Source organism: Heliangelus exortis, chromosome 1 (genome assembly GCF_036169615.1).
Source record: "Heliangelus exortis chromosome 1, bHelExo1.hap1, whole genome shotgun sequence".
NCBI classification, from domain to species: domain Eukaryota; kingdom Metazoa; phylum Chordata; class Aves; order Apodiformes; family Trochilidae; genus Heliangelus; species Heliangelus exortis.
In genome coordinates, this window is record NC_092422.1 from 63604781 (window position 1) to 63621723 (window position 16943).

Genomic DNA, 16943 nt, shown 5'->3' on the forward strand with positions numbered 1-16943 from the left:
TACTTTTATTTTTAACCAGTGATCACACATTTTTAAAGGCTCCGTGCAAGCCAGGGACCTTTAATCTGCTGTGCAGATCTCATTAGACCTGTATGTAGCTGGAGCCTGCAGGAGCTCTGCTTTGCACAGGTGCAGCTTAGGAGGAATCTTGTTGCATCTGAAGAGAAACTGGTACAAAAAGGCATTAATCCAACCCCAGGCCCCACGCCCGAGCTGCCAAAAGGCCGCCTGTCCAGGGAGGGCCCAAGCTGGCACCTTGGCTCCACGGCCTGTCCCACAGCAAACCTGTCCCAAATTCTCCCCAGCGTTATCTCCATCCTGGTGGTGTTCACTTCACAGGAGCCGCTGGCCACCCGGTGTGCCAAGCGAGGCCCACCCGAGGGCAGCCGGATGGCCCGTGCCCCACGGGGCCGAGGGGCAGCGACCACGCGTGGAGGAGGAGGAAGAAGAAGGGGGGGGAACACAAACACAAGCCCAACTTCGGCCGGGCAAACCTCTCAGGGTGCAAGTTCCCACTAACTCACCCCGTGCGGCGAGCTGGGCCCGCCCCTCCCAGCGCCGGGCGGGCACTGCGCGGGCGCTGCGCGGTGTCGGGCGCAGGCTGCGCGGGGCGGGCACCGCTTGGGCCGCGCTGCCGGCGCGCAAGGGGGAGGGAGGAGACGCGGGGGGAGCGGGGCGGGAGCGGAGCGCGGCGGCGGCCGAGCCCGGCCGAGCCCAGCCGAGCGGCGCCGCTTGCAAACCAGCGGTGGCACTCGGGGCCGGGGGGTGGGTGGCTAGTTTCTTTTTTTTTTTTCTTTTTTTGGGGTGGGGGGAACGGTGTTCCCTTTTTTTTTTTTTTTAGTGGGAAGCAGGGGGAAGGTGGCGGGGGGTCCGTCCCCCTCCTGCCCTCCCCTTCCCGCGCGTGTGCGAAGAGGGTCTCGGCGGCGGGGCTGCTCCGCGCCCTCGCCCTGCCCGCGGTGCAGTTAAGATGCGCCCCGGCCGCCGTGTGGTTGCAGCGCGACGGCGCTGACATCGCTCACCATGGACAGCTTCGACTTAGCTCTCCTCCAGGAGTGGGACCTGGACTCTCTGTGGTGAGTGCTGCTGCTGCCTGCCCCCCAGGCGCGGGGACCAGCTAACGGGAGGGGGGCAAGAACCGAGGGGAGGGAGTGTTATAACGGGGTGTGTATGTCTGTGTGAGCAGTAATTGAAGAGGGTGCGATAATTGGGGGATGTGCAATAATTGGTGCGTGTGTGCGTGCAGTAATTTGAGGTGGGTGTACACTTACCTGGAGGGGTACCTGGAGAAGTGCAGTGAAACGGGGGGTGCAGTGGCTCGGGTGTGCAATAACTGGGGCGGTGGGTGCATTAGCAAGAGGGGATGCAGCGCCCCGAGAGGTGTCTCCTCCTGCCACTTGGCTCCCAGAATTGCTGGCCCGGGTGGGGCAAAGGGAGAGGTGCCCCACTCCCTTGGCTGCCAGGGTGGGACCGGGAGGTGAATGTGGTGTTTGGCTGGGGGGAGGGTCTCCTGTACTCGCCCCCCGCTTCTCCCCAGAAATCCCCTGCTCTCACCCACCACTGGCACCTTGGGCTGCACTCCCGTAGCTCATTCCCCATCCCTCTCGCACGCCCCTTTCACCCCCACCTCGTCCCGCAACTGCCCCCCGGGCCACCTTTATTACCCCCTTCCTCGACTCTCCGCTGCTTCCTCTTGCCTCTTTCCCCCACCCCCACACCCCATTGCATGCCCTTGACCTCCCCCTGCGCACCCCCGTTCCTGCCCTCCCCGGCGGCGGGTGCAGAGCTGCCAGGGAGGAGGGGAAACAATTTCTAGAAATGTCATTAGCGGCTGGAGGTGGGAAGCGCTGCCCTCCCCACCCCCCGCACCAGCCTCCCTCCCTGCTTCCCTCCCCAAGCAGCTGCTTCTGCCAAGTCCCGGAGTTTTCTGCGGGAGGCACGCTCCCCCGGGCGGCCGCCTCTCCCCGCCGCCGACCCGGCACAGCCCGGCCCGGGCTCGGCCTCTTTGGGGTCCACGGGAGGGGAGAGGGGGGAGGAGGGATGGGACACACACTCACTCCATGGCGGTCGCCGGCAGGGTCAGCCGGTGAGCGGGGAGGAACCCCAGAGAGGGATGCGACGGTGGGACGAGATCCCGGCGAACCCCCCCGATGGCAGGCGGGTGGGATGCCGGGGGGTCCCGCCTCCCCGCTCCGCTGCGGTGCTGTGCCGCGATCAGCCCGGGTAGCGAAGGCAGGTTGTGTCCGGCCTGCTGGGTCGGTTGTTTGGGGGAGCTGAGGTTACTTTTGCCTGAAATAAGTTAAGGGGATGAATTTCATTTTTTTTTTAATTTTATTTTTTTAACACGTTAGGTGATCTGTATCTGCTGTCAGCAGGGTGCGCGTTCGACAGCATCAGCTTATCTCTTCCCTGGCAGGTGTAACAAAATCAGCCGGACCAGCGAGGCCCCTTAGTTGCACCACTTCTCACAAAAAACCTCTCAGGATGATGAGTTTGCACTGCTGTAATAAGGGTGCTTATAAATGCATGCATTGATAACATCCAGCCTAATAAAACTTCTATATTGCTATGGGAAGTTTAAAGAGCACGTATAATACAAAATTAGTTACTACCCCATAAAAGTTTTTAATTATGGTGTTTCTGCCTGTGACACAAGTTAAGGTTATGTCCTCGTTTCAATTATAAATACCAATATTCAGTTTATATGCAAACCATAACATTTATCTCTGGACTGATTTTAAGTTTTTAGTCTATATGCATGGCTTTACAATCAAATTACATGTTTGTTTGTTTGTTTTTTTCTCTTAAACAGTAATGGAAAGAATAATACTTTCACATATTTGAATGCTTTTTCCTTTCTCCATAAATGAAGGCAAACTTTGGGGGAATTTTCTTTTTCCAGAAAAAGTGCATTGTTCATTAGTCTGTTCTGCAAGCTGGCTTTGGGAGTTAATAGTGAATTTGAAGAGTGAACAGTAACTCTGGAAAGCTGAGGCTTCAGGCTGTGTCTGGCAATTGCTCCTTTTTATAATCTTTTTAGCATGCTATTTGACTCTCGTGGAGCCACTTTCAAATGACCAGAGTCGGCGTACAGCTCCTGTGTGGGTCCAAAGAGACATCAACCATTTTCCATCTAAATTATTTGCTTTAAAATGTCTGTATTTGAGTTACAAGCAATCCTGTGGTTTCATAGATCTTGTTGTTTGTGTTCCTCAGTAGCTGTTGCAGTTTAGAAGATAGGTTCAACAGAAGGGCTTTAAATAAAGCATTAAAAGCTGGTGCATAGTGGCAGGCCTGCAGTCATTGCTAAGCTCTCATCCCTGTCTAGGTGTTGAACCCACAAATGTCCAGGGGACTTGAAGGGGATCCCACCCTGAGTGGAGCTCATCGGGGGGACCAGAGGGTTTGCAGGTGTTTGCTGTTGTGTGTTTGCATCCTTTTGGAGCACTGGGTTTTGCTGAACAGCTTTGCCTGGGAGTATCCAAGATCACAGGCTGGAAGTTTCTCGTGAAGCAGCTGTTTTGGCAAATGGTTTGGAAGAGCCATTTTGAAAAGTTGTACCAGCAATATTAAATAAAAGCTTATTTTCCCTCAATAAAAATTTCCAGAATCTGTCACGGAGACCAGGGGTGCCTCGGTGCTGCAGTGGCTGTGCAAAGGGTGGGTCTGCAACCTCAGGCAGGGTGTGTGTCTCCCCCTGCCCTCCTGCTGTCCTGACCACTCGCTGCTCACTGGTTATGGATGTTCTCAAGAAAGCTGGTTTGGATACTGTACTAAAATGACCAAAACAAAGCTGGTATGTTAATGTTAAGCTCCAAAGACTTGTCACGATGCCTTCAAGGGAATGCAGCGTTTGCCAAAAAGGGAAATAAAATATACCACATAGATAAGAAGTGCTTCATGGCAAAGAGCAACACTTAAAGAGACTTAATTTTCTCTGCAGCGAGGATGAATGTTGTCCTTTATTCTTTTGAATGTAGTCATAATGGCAATTTGAGCACTTAATTTATGACTGAAAATCCACATTTTGCAGTATTTGGTGAACATTTTGCTTAAAAGTGCAGTAATTAAACATTAAAGTGCTCTTCTAAAGTGCTTTTTTTATTTATTTGGTATGTTCTTGGAAAATCAGAAGGGGTTTCCAGATGATTAGCAGCATGCTAATCAATTCTTATTGTTACTTTTATACTATTAATGAATTTGCTCTCAAATTAATACGTGCTATGTCTTTCACTCTGCTGTAGCATAGAAAATGTAATAATAGAGTGTGTCATGGATAAAAGATAGTATTTAACGAGTAAACTGCAATGGGAGAATATTAAAAACTGTTTTCTACTAAACAGTAGTTTTTCCAGGTTGTGTTGATGCCAATAACACTTCTGCTTCCCAGAAAACTACTATAATTCAAATAGTGAAAGCTGAGTACAAACTCAAATAGAAATTTTAAGAAAACATACCAGTCTGTGGCATAAACAAAATTCATGCCCAATGGTAAGCTTTTTCTGGAACATTTTGGGATGATCAGTCCAAATTAACTCAAGATCCCATTACTAACAAACACAGTTATCAACAACTTTGAACCACAGTCCCATCTTCTGTTTTTCTTTCTTTCTTTTTGAATTTATTTATTATGTGTGAGGTTTTACTTGTCTGTGATCAAGGATATGGACTCACCAGTGCCTTATAGCTTCGTATTTGTTTACAGCTGACAAAAGGGATGGAAAATCTCAGTTAGAGGTGACATCTTGGACAGAAGAAAACATACTACATGTGACAGAACACAGCAAATGAGCAGATCAGAGGATGGAATTATTGGAGTACCAGTGCTAGTTTTGCATTACAGGCATTCATATTGTTATTTGCCTTATTTAACAAATCTAGATAAAAATTCAGCCAGGTCCTTAAATATGCTTAGGTGCTGAAGACCACTTAGTGAAGGTTCTCCTCACGTGCTTATGTAAGGTAAATGTGTAGGCTGAGTTTTGTCCTATTCATTAAAAAATCCTAGCAGGTTTATTTAAGCACTTGCTGTGTTATACCAAACAAGAAAATAATTTTGAGTGTAATATGTTTGTTAGCGACAAACAAACCAGTGTTTGCTTAGGTAAAAGAAGCCAAGTTTGTAATTGGTTTATTTGGTACTTATCTCCTACTTCTGGGTGTTTTGAGTTAGCTTCAGTTTTGTAGGGATTGGACAGTCATGTAAAAAATGTATAGCTGTATAGCTTCCAAGTTGAGATCAATATCAAATGGCACAGTGTAAGGTGGCCCAGTGTGTTTTACAGGGCATGTATTGAATTACTAGTTCATTTGCTATCTTTGGGTCTGTTCCTGCTCTATTTGAAGTCAATGAGAGTTTTGTTTGGAAGTTGCTATTAACAAAAAGTGGCCAGACATCCAGCAGTCTTATAAATGAACCTTTTGTAGCTTCTTGATCCCAGGTTGTTTAGCTTTTAGTCCCTACATTTTATATTCATGTAAGTCAAGATTTTTTTCTCACGTTGCCTGGTGTTTATTTGAGAAAATTTTAGAAAGCTAATTCTGCAAATCCTTCTTCTGTCAAAGCAGAGTATCAAGATGTCTATTTTCATGTAATAGTAAGCAGCTACTTTGGGGGGAAAGAGGTCACTCCAACCATTCTCTTAGTGGGTTAGGAGGCTGGACCAGTTTACTCTTTTTACAAATATGTGGCAATAATACCTCCTTCCCCCCAAAAATTAATGTCTTTTTTTTTTTTTCATCCTGTCTCCTTTACAACTCTATTCCAGCTTGTGTCTTTTATTTTGTCCCTTATTTCTTTCCTTTTAGTTCTTGGCCACTTTCTGCCACTATTAGCTGAAATTCTATTTGTCTCCTTCTTATTTCTGTGTTTGTGTTGTTTCCCATTCTGCCTTCCTCCCAGTGTTAACACACAGTTACCACTTTCCCTTCATTGAGATCTCATCTAAAAATTTGATCTTTCTGTGATGATTATAAGTTGTGAGCAAACAATAACAAGAGTAATAACCATAGGCTGTTCCTTTCTCCAGCTTTCACAGCATGTTCTCTCTTCCTGATGCCTGTTTTTTAGGCTAGAAGCCTTTTGGGTCAGGAATTACTTCTATTATTGGAGGCTTTTTCTTGTGGCGCTGAACAAATTGTATTTACTAAACTTCTTAAATTATAAGAAGAAGAGCAAGATTTTCATGGTCATACTACATTAGAAAGATCAACCCAATAATAATATTTTAAATACACATCTGTCGCTCCATGTAAGTGCTCATTTGCTGGATGTAATGTACCACATCCTCCTCGTTTGGTTTAAATCTCCACTGGCTCCAGAGGCTTTGCCTCTTTATGTCAGATGAGGGCATGGCCCATCCTCACTGGTTTGCAGTACTCAGTCACTTTTAAATAGACTAATTATTTTTTTTTAAACTTCAGCTTTGTTTATGTCTGATAAATGAAATTTTGATAGACCAGTGAGACAGTGATTGTGCTTGCATCTATTTCCCCAAGGGCTGCTTGAACACCCGTGTGCAATTATCTGATGCAGGAGGAGAACAGACCTTTGGGCTTTCCTCCTAAGACTCAGACATGTAGGTTTGTGCTCCTCTGGAGATGTTTTTCCACCAGAAGTCGAGGCAGAAAACTTACTAGCTTACTGGAGAAGGATTTTCCACTTCATGTGAATATTTCAAGGAAAGTTCCAGGTTTCTCGAAACCAGTGGGAGAAAAATGTGGGGCACTGAGCTAAAAAGAAAAGACACAAAAAATACACTGGCTGTGAGAACGTCCTGTCATCCTCATATTAGGACTGACATCATACCCAATTCCACAACACTCATTGGAGAAAGCAACTGTTTCATTGGAAGTGTTTTAACTTCATATAGCACATTAATCCATTTATGACTAAGAAACAGCAAAGCAGAGATAAGAAGAGTCTAAGCAATTATTCACAGTGTGTGTTCAGAGATACCTTATATATATACAGAGATAACTATAAAAAATAAGAGTAATAAAGTAAAATCAATAGATATTAAGTAAAACTGGTACAAGCTAGAAAACAGGAAGGTTAAATTCTGTGTGAGATGGTGTTTCATCCAACGGACTGGTCAAGTCATAACTTTGAAGTGACATCCTCACAATATGAGATTTCAAAAAGATGGTATTTTGTAGGAAACACGTGTGAAGTTTTTTTTTTTTAATATGGGCTGGGTGGTTGTAAGGCTAATTCCAGTGGAAAGTCAGAAGTTCTTTGTGGAAAACTGAGGGAATGAAAAGGGAAATCTTGAAACTTCCTTGGTTTTGAGCAAAACTACCTCTGTAGTCCTTTTCCAGGTGGTTGATGGGAATTACCATCTCAGTGCTGCTGCCCGGGGCTGGAATTGCTGGCTGGCTGCTCTCAGGGAGCCACCAGTCTCCTTTCAGGCTGAACCTACTGTATTTGCATCATTATCTGCAGGGATATTCACTGGTCTTCTGTCTCTTAAAATCAATATCATTATTATGCATTCTGGTGCTGCCTGAGTCCTCAGTAGTGTAAAAATGGACACTTGTAGTTTAATACTCAGGTAACAATCTATATAATTTCTGAATAATTTGTGTGAACTATGAATTTATATTTAAGAGAAAGAGGGAATGAACTGTAGCATAAGATAAATGAACATGATGGCAATTATTAATATTATGTGCTGAATGTTTTCTGTGTCTTTTTAAAGGTAAAAATGGAGAACTGGTGTTTGTGTCGTATAGCTTGGTACCTCAGCTTTCCTAATACTTAAGCAAACAAAAAGTAGTGATAGTGACTCAAGTTGTCTGTATTTTATCCTCTTAGGAAGTTTTTAACCTGCATGCATGTACCAAGGACCTGGATACAAGTGTATCTTGGGAAATATGACAGTAGGAATGCAATTTAAACTTATCCTCAGAGATTCTTTTGTGTTCTTTTTAAAAAATAAATTAGTTCCAATGCAACAGTGGTGGTCTAAGCAGTCAGAAAACACTTCAAATTATGCAGAAGGGACCACAAGTTTTTGCTAAGAAGATTTTTGTTTCTGTTTTGTTTCTCAATAATGATGATTCACAACTGTAAGTACTTAAAACTAAAAGCAAGAGGGTTATATCTGACAAAGCCATTCAGCATCTTAATGTAACCCAGTCTTTCCATGTGGTTGTTTTCCCATGTTTTAAACCAAAGAAAGAGTCCTTTGTGGCTCAGCCTTAGTTCACTGAATGGCGGGAGTGAGAAAATGGAGGATGACAGTGAGATCTTCTTACACTGAGTATATTTTGATTGCCTTGAGCTGTGGTGACTTCTTATTGCACGTATCACTTGGGAAGTCCATTGGGGAGAAAATGGTGACCTTCCTAGTCCGTGCATTGCCATGATGCTGCAGCCTAGGTGCCAGGCATTGTGATGATCTATGGCAATAAAAAAAATGCAAGCACGATAGATGTATGAAGGTGAAAAAGGATTGGTGAAGTTTGCATTCACAGGGTCTCAGGTTCAGATTCAGAAGCCATCCTAGCAGTGGTCTCTCCTACCATCCATCAGCTTGTTTCTGGACTTGCCTTTGCTTTGGTCACTGTGAGGGTTTTGGGGGAGCCTGCTCTCATGTACAGGTGTTTGGCAGATATCCTAAACCTCCCCTGTGGGAGTTTAGCTTTTGCATTGACGTTGCTAGATGATGCCTGTGTCCTAGAGATGCACCAAGAGAAAGTTAATTCTTTGTCACTGATCACTTCTGGTTGACCAGGAAGTTTCTGCTCTCAGATGTGTGTATTTTAGGAGGGAATGATGTAATTTTAATATTTTTGTGCTCTTTGTCATAGAAAAAGCAAGTGCAGTAGATGGTTGAACCTCGGTCCAGAAAAAAATGAACAGTTTGTTGGCAGGGATACTGTGTAGAAGATAATTATTTTGATATACAACCATTAGAAGACACTTTTAAACTTTTTTTCTTTCTCTGAAGTGGCCAGGGAGTGAACCTGTCATGTCATCAACTGGTTTTTAAAGGACAAAGTAACAATAACAGCTAAGCCTGCATTTCTTCATTTGTGTTTAACAAGGAGAGTGTAACATTTTCTGCAGGATGATGACCCTGAGTTACCTAAATGTTGCCCATATAAAGAGTAAATTAATGTTACAGTGTGCTTTGTTTGTGGTTAGGCCCCAAGACTGTCAGGAATTTTGTGGTACAAAAGGAGACTGTGTGCTAGTCCATTTACTTAAGGTTCCCTGCAAGAAAACCACCGTGAACCCAACTGATCTGAATTAGCATCAATATTTTGCCTTGTTTGTTTTGGTATAGCAGCGTGTTTGCATCCAGCTTGTGGATCTGTACCCCTTTTCCTGTGTAGATGGGTCCAAAAGTGCCAAGGAACCATACATTTTTCTTAGGTCATTGAGTCAGATTGCTGCTTTCTCAGATGAACTTCTGAGAAGGAATGAATTCCTTCAAAACCCTGTCATGGTATCATAAATGTGGCAAGACTTTTGGGTTTTTTTTTTCACTGCCACTGCCACTGCAAATCTGCCCTGCAGCTCTAGTGTCAGTAGGAAAAATGTAGATATTTCCAATATCTGTGGTTTAATATAGCCCTGGCAACTTAGTACTGTTGATTCTGCAACATCTGGAGATAAAATGGCATGAGATAACCCCAAACAAGGAAAACGTAGATAAATGCTGTTGCTGTGGGACCTGTTCCCTTTTGTAGATCCAAGCTAAGTATCTCTTCATGACACTTTTCAAGGCTTGGCATTGCACAAGAACTTTGGTGCATGGCTTTGTGTACATCCCCTACATAGAAAGTAGTAGAAATGCAACCTTTTCTTGTTGTTGTTCTTAGAAATATATAAGTAGCAATATCTTGAACTAATTACAGCTGATGTAAAGCACATTTAAGGAAACCCATTAGCAGAGAATTAGAACTAGAGCAGATTAGCTATTTAATGGCCCTGACTGTAGATCTTTTGATGCCCCGGTAGCTTTTCTAACACTCATTGCTCATCTGTCTTGACTAAATGACTGAGAAGATTCTTTCAAGTCACAGTCTAGTTGTAATGGGAAAAAATTGCTGTTTTCAGCTGAAAAAAATTATTATCTGGAAAGGTAAACTCTACTGAGCTCTGTAATGCATTTGTTGTTGAGATTTAAAGCATTATTTTACTGTTCAATGTGACTGTATAATAGAAAGAGCAATCTCTAATATGCTTCCTTGGAGCTATTAATTATTTACTTTCTTCAAATACAGATCATAGACAATTCTACATGACTTCCCTTCTTAAAGACTTTAGTGTCTCTCTTTATTTTTGGATGCTTTGCAAATGCCTGTAAATTCATTTTCACCAAAAGGGGAAATAAGTAATTTAGACTATTGCAGCTGTTTCATAATTAATTAATTTCAATTTAAAACAAGCAAGTAGTGCCCGTCCATTGTTCTGTGTGCTTTTCTGAGACAGTAAGATTCACAGTATCAAAATAAGTTCCAGATGGAAGTGCATACTTTATAATCAGAGAAATAACACTGGTTCTGTCAAAAACCTGAAGAGTCCTAGATCAAAATAGAGGGTATTATGCCTAAGCATATTTTTTCAAGTTTTGAGCAGTTACTTAAAAGTACCAATTTGAAATGTTACATAGTCCATTAATTTATGAATAGAACTATAGAGTGAAACAGTGATGGAGGGCTATTTATTCTTTTTTTTTCCCTCAGATACTCCTGGCATCTGTTAAAATGTGACAAGCTTGGCCTCTTCTCCCTCTTTTTGGCACTGTGTTTTCTATGGCAAAAGAAATATTTGCAATGATAAATCATCTCTTTGCTAATAATCAATAAATAACACATTCTCCTTAGAGAACAAAAAATTATGGTGAAATGAAAAATATTGAGCAGAAGGAAAGATTATCAAAATGGGACACTGAAAAATTCTGTATGTTCTTATGCTTTATCAAGTATTAGGTTTAGTTAAGGAACTTCTGAAGTTGCAGTTTGCAATAAGAGTAAAAAGTCTTTTCTGAACATGAAAGACACTTATGTAAGAGGTTTATATTATGTAAATGTTACTGCTATTGGCCCATTACAAAGGAACACCTGATATTACAAAAAGCATTTGCAAATAATGGGATAGATGCAGCACCCTCTAGTCCTGACTTGGACAACTTTCTCTTTGAAGTGAATGAAAGTTTTGCCTGAATAAAGGTGGAAGAAATTAGCCCATTCATTATTATCTGAATAACATCGAGAGCTGACTGCTAAACAATAAAATCATGATTCATAACATAACGGCTTCACTTAATTCTTTTGTAGTCTTAATATATCTCATTATATGGTACTTCTGTTCTTTCCTCTCTGAGCAGTATTCAGATTAATAACAACCACCTTTACATAACTGATGGTTAGACATGTTTTGCTGCCTTAGCAAGATCAAAGGATTTTATATACCCTTTTGGGATAGATACCAAGAATGGGATGATCAATCTCTTCTGTAAAAATTAGGCACAGTGTAAATACCTCAGGGTACTCAATTAGATGCAAGTGGATGCTGAGAGCATCACTTGTTGTCAAGAACTTCCCCAGTATTGTGGGCCAGTCCAGAATTTTTTAAGGATTAGCGGTGGTCCAAGTTGTCAGTCCTCTGATTTCTGCTCGTTCAGCTGTGCCCTTCCTTAAGCAGCTTGCTTGGTATGTGGAGATAGGGTTGAAGCAACAGGTACTTTGCTTCCCCCCCCCAGGAAACTTTGGGTGGGAAGGAGGCAATGATGGACACTGGTAGCTTCAGTTCCTCTCCTGTCAATGGTCAGAGAGGAACGGGACTTCCTTTCTGAGTGTGGGACATATGGAAAAATAAGAAGAGGAAGCTGGAGAAGGGTGTAAGAGAAGGAGACTGAAAAGAACAGGGACCCCCAAAAAGGCTTTAATACTAAGCTGGAGTTAACCCCTCACCAGGAAGCCATCTGCAGCCTTCAGGCTCTGAGAATTCTTTTTATCTGGAGATGTAATTGAAACAAGATGTGTAACAGCTGCAAGATGTCAGGTTTGTCAAAGTAACTAGAAAAATGCATGCTGTGACACACTTGCACACAGCAAAGTAACCTATAGCTAATATATATATACATATGTAGGTTAAAAAGAGGGAAAAAAAAATAGTCAAATAATGAAAGTTGCAGCTAATTCTGGAGCATGGATGACTTGAAATTAAGTGAAATTGCAGTGAAGATTTCCCAGAAGAAGAGGCAGCCTAACTCTTCCTCAACAGAAACGATAGTGAAACTCTTCATGTTCCCATCATAACCAGTATCTTATTGATGGACTGGAATGTCCCTTCTGCTTGTTGCTGGTGTTGTTCCTGTACATTACCATGGGACTCTGCATCTGTAGGTAGGGACCCAGATTCTCTGGACTAGATGCTATTCAGACACAGGACAAAAAATTGGTCATGGGACAAAAAACTTTGCAGACAAAGTGAAAGATCAAAGAAAATGATGGATATAGGCAAAACTAGTCAAAAGGAAAAGACAGAGTGTTTTAATCATCCAAATCAACAGTGGTGGCAAAAAACTGCCAGCCTGACAGTGCTGGCAAATATATGAATGCGAGAATGATGGGAAAAAACAGAATTTTCTTTGCAAGAACCTCAAAAAGAATAATGAAGTGATTTTGTGCATGCTTATGAGGGCTCCTCCCAAGCATGAGTGACAGCACAGGGATACCCTGAAGGTTCTAGTTGGAAACTTGGAGGCTGAATTGCCTAAATAGTCCAAGAGAAGACTAGAGTCAGCCTTTTTAGTAATGACTTTTCATAATGATGGGGATAGGCCACAAAGGGCCTATGGTGAGGGAAGTAGGAACCAGTGAAGAGATGTAAAGAAAAGGGGCTCAGAGTCAAAGCATTCCGCCTAAGAAATGCTGTTTGCCTCAACAACCCAGCTGGAGCTGGCTCTCCTCTGTGAAGTCCAAATGTGCAAACCAAATGTGCAGCAGCAGGAAAAATTCCCCTTCCCAAAGATCTCAATAGATCATAGAATCATGGTTTGGGTTGCAACGGACCTTATAGATCATCTAGTTCCAACCCCCCTGTTATAGGCAGGGACCTCTCCCACTAGACCCAGTAGCTCAGAGCCTCATCCAACCTGGCCTTGAACACTTCCTGGGAGTGGACATTGGGTACTTCTCAGGGCTTAGTGTTCTGGAATGCTGATAATTATCAGGTATTCTTCAAGGCAGTCCAACATGTCATCAGAATACATGTGGCACCAATGGGAACTAATTAAATATACCTAGTACCCTATGGAGTATTCCAGTACTGCTGCTCCAGATGAGTGAGTCTTGGAGCCCACACTTGGATGCCAGTCAAATAAACCTTAATTCCCACCTTTAGAAATTACTTGGAAATGTACCTCTCATTGAAAGCCTTTAAGAAACAGAATTCTGATTTTTTTCAAACAAATACGTAACTCGCATGTCTTCCTTTCCTCAGCTCATATTCACATGCAAAACCAGGTCATAAAATTTCAGTGGTTCTTATACTGTAACTTGGCTGGCGGAAGAAAAGTCATCTGTTAAAACTGAAGTCATCATAACTCATTAGGTGCTAATGTATCTGCTGTGTGGTAGAGAAACTGGCTAGCTCTATTGAAATGCTGCAAGTTCACCCTTATCCACTCACAGTTCCCTCTGGAGGATTGAAAAGTACAAACAAATTTTCTCCCAATACACCCCAAAAGTATGTTGAAGGCACTGTGTTTACACTGTCCTAGAAGTGTGCCTCTGCCTGCAGACAAGTACAGAACCAAAGTGAAACCAAAGTACAGAACCAGAAGTTTGAGTTTGGTACCCATATTTCCTCCAAGGAAGTCTCAGGAAAAAAGGTGATTGTATATGTTCACAGATTTCCTGTGTACGTGCAGTAAATCCAACATGTTCTGAACATGTTGCTGGCCTTGCTTCACCTGATGGTAAACCATGGCAATAAATCAGGTGAACTGCACATGTACAACAAATCTGATGCACCTGAATGCAGACATACAGGATGGAACACAGGTTTGTGCACAAACTAGCTGTTTTCCAGCTCTTCTGGATGTTAGGCTTCCACCATGACTGGCTTACCTTGGAGTCCTGGGTAAACTACTGACTTCCTATTTTCACGGCAGAATTTCCAGGGCACGTTGAGTGAGAGCATGGGAGACTAAAGCTTGAGTATTATTTTTCAGTGTGACTGTACTCATTGAAGCCACAATACCACACTGAAAATATGAACAACCCCACACCCATTAGGGTTGTTTCTGTCAACTTAGGTATTATTTGCAAATTACACCTCAAAGCCTTACAAATTCAAATACATTCTCCAATTTCTCTGCACGAAGGTTTTGTGTGCATCTGGTAAATGCATAAGAGCCTCATAAGACATCAGCATCCTGAGTGCCCCCTCAGTTTGCACCAAAACATTTTACTTTTGGATGAGAGCTTTTGCTTAAGAGCTGTGAATCACCTTCCTGCAGGTGATGGAGGTCAGAGTGTCTCAGGTGGGGAGATATTGGAGCCTGATAGTCCCACACTGTGCCTGCGTATTCTTCTCTCCCCTCTGAGGATGTTCAAAAGTGGTGAACTTCAGGCTACAGTGGAGATGCTTAGATGGGCCAAGGGTTTCTCTCTGTCCTGTAGGCCAGCTGGCTTGGCACAAAATATCTCCATGTGGTGGAAAACAGGGTGACTACATGCAAATTGCCTTTTGGAAGTGCTTCCTCTCCACTTGACTATTGAAAATGCTAAATGTAGGCACAGGGTTTGGTTGGTTTGTTTTGGTCTGAGTGGGAGCAGGTACAAGTCCCACTGAGAAAGAGCAGCTGAGGATTCTGACTGGATGAGTACTTCCTTTACCCTCGCCTTTGCACACCCCTGTGAGACTGGGTGACTGATTTTATAAAAATGAACACATTTCCCTCTTTACTTACTCTGGCAAATGAGCCTTCTTTACCATCATGATACGGGCTGCATAGAAATGAAGCTGGGGACTTTAATGGATTGTAAATCACTGTACTCGTGTTTAAATAAGTAGTATATTCAGAGCAAAGATGCTAGTGTGATTTCAATAAACCAGGAAGTGTTTGAGATATTACTAGACCTTTCTGAATTATAGTTCAACATCTCCCTAGGACATTCTCACAGCGGTTTTCTGTGCCAATTCGGGACACTGCCTTTAAGCTAGTTAACAATTCTGAGCAAAGTTGGAGGGAATTCATGTTTTTCTTCAGCTAGGTGACATGCTTATCAAGTCGGCTACCTCCAGTCTGATACAGCAGGCTGCCAACAGACTTGTCACAATTTATGAAGAGGGTTTGTAGTGGAGATGGGAAGTATAATGAAAACCACATCCACCAATTAAACACCTACATTTCCTTTTAGAGTCCAAACAATGGATGGCTTTCCTTTTGCAAAAGATATTTCTCAAATCAAAGCAACTCACAGAAATAATATAAATTAGGAAGGAAGCTTTGAGTAGATCTTTAATTAGTCTCTAGCACAATGACATAGTGGCGTCTGACACATTCATGAATATCATCTACTTGCAAAGATTAAACTCCCAGCAATCAAGCAGAAGTAATGCAACCAAATATGGGACATGTTGAGGTCAAGTCTTTAGTAGATGTGATGTTTTTTCCTGATAAGTAAAGAATACACCCCATGCTTTTCTTAGTGTGTGATACGTATTTTTATTACCAGAAAATTAGCATCAATCATATTTCACTCAGGTGAACAGGAGCCAACTCTCTCTTAAGTGCAAGACAGAGAAGGGGATCTTTGACAATAACTATGGACTTGTTGAGCAGAGGATGAGGTAAATCCTGGATATGACACATGCTGCAGTATTGCAGCTAGAGGGATAGCAACAGGAGACTGAGGAGCTGTTTTCTCTGAAAAAAACTGCTGGTATCAAAACATTTCATTCCAAGGACACAGAAGAGCAGAACAAACACTTCAGAGAAAGGGTGTCAAAATTAATTTTACATAATTTTTCTGACAACACTCAATTACCATACAGTTGATACGGGCCAGATGCATTGAAAGGCATTATGAAAATACACTGGGTGATGCTAAAACCCAATGATATTATAATTATTAACACTGGGGTTGTATTTACCTCAGTTGGTGCTCTGTGATATTTTGTACTTGTTGAACTGAACATCACATCAGTAGATCTTTTAGCAGTTCAGCTGTGTACATAGGGAACAACATCTGTGTTCATCAGCTTTGTCCCGTGTTTTTTCAGAGTCAAGACTGACTATTTGGGGTTTTGTGTCATGTGAGTACAGCTATGTTTCTCCTAGACCAAAGCCTGTATGGTGCTATACATGAAGCCCCACTTCAGTCTCTGTTAACTTTGGGATCTCTGCCCCACCCTGTGCTGTGGAGAGGTGCCCCAAGCTTCCTGGAGGGTGTGAGCCACGTGAACTTTTTTAGTGGGCACGTGCTCGGTACCGTGTCAAATGAGTTCTACTTTGGGAACCTGTCACATGCATTTCCACCCCTTTTCTCACTGTCTGGGACACCTGACAGGCTTAAAAGGAGAGGTGTGGAACCAGATTCATCAGTTAGGCAGTGTATTTTCTAAGCATGATAGAAAGTCAGTAGGTTGCTCATTGTAAAGTACTTCATACAGTGATGCATCTAAACCTGGAGTCTGCAATCTAAGATGTGTGGTTACTGAGAAAGTCAGTCAGTTAAGGCAAGAGACATCGTTTTATAGCTTATGGGGAGATGCAGACTAAGGGAGCACAGACGAATCTTAGGTTTCCATTATAAAGAAAAAGCAAGCAGCTCTGGAAGGTCAGAGTACAGCAGGCAATCCACAAAGGATGCTTATTAGCAGGCTGGAGACACACTTAGGTTGGAAGCTTGTATTGGTACTAACATACTAGCTGTCTATCCATCTAAACTACTAAAAGTCTCTTTCACTGTTTCTG

The 16943-nt window shown here is 42.7% G+C and overlaps 1 protein-coding gene across 3 annotated transcripts in view; it reads left to right on the forward strand.

Annotated features, from left to right (window-relative positions):
• Positions 1 to 848: 848 nt before the first annotated feature.
• AFF3 (ALF transcription elongation factor 3) overlaps positions 849 to 16943 on the forward strand; it is a 333250-nt gene continuing 317155 nt past the window's right edge. For all 3 annotated transcript variants that reach the window (XM_071745558.1, XM_071745568.1, XM_071745572.1), the window contains exon 1: positions 849 to 1073. In XM_071745558.1, the coding sequence (XP_071601659.1) occupies positions 1021 to 1073 (53 nt within the window). In that variant the 5' untranslated portion in view covers positions 849 to 1020. The remainder of the gene's footprint in view (positions 1074 to 16943) is intronic.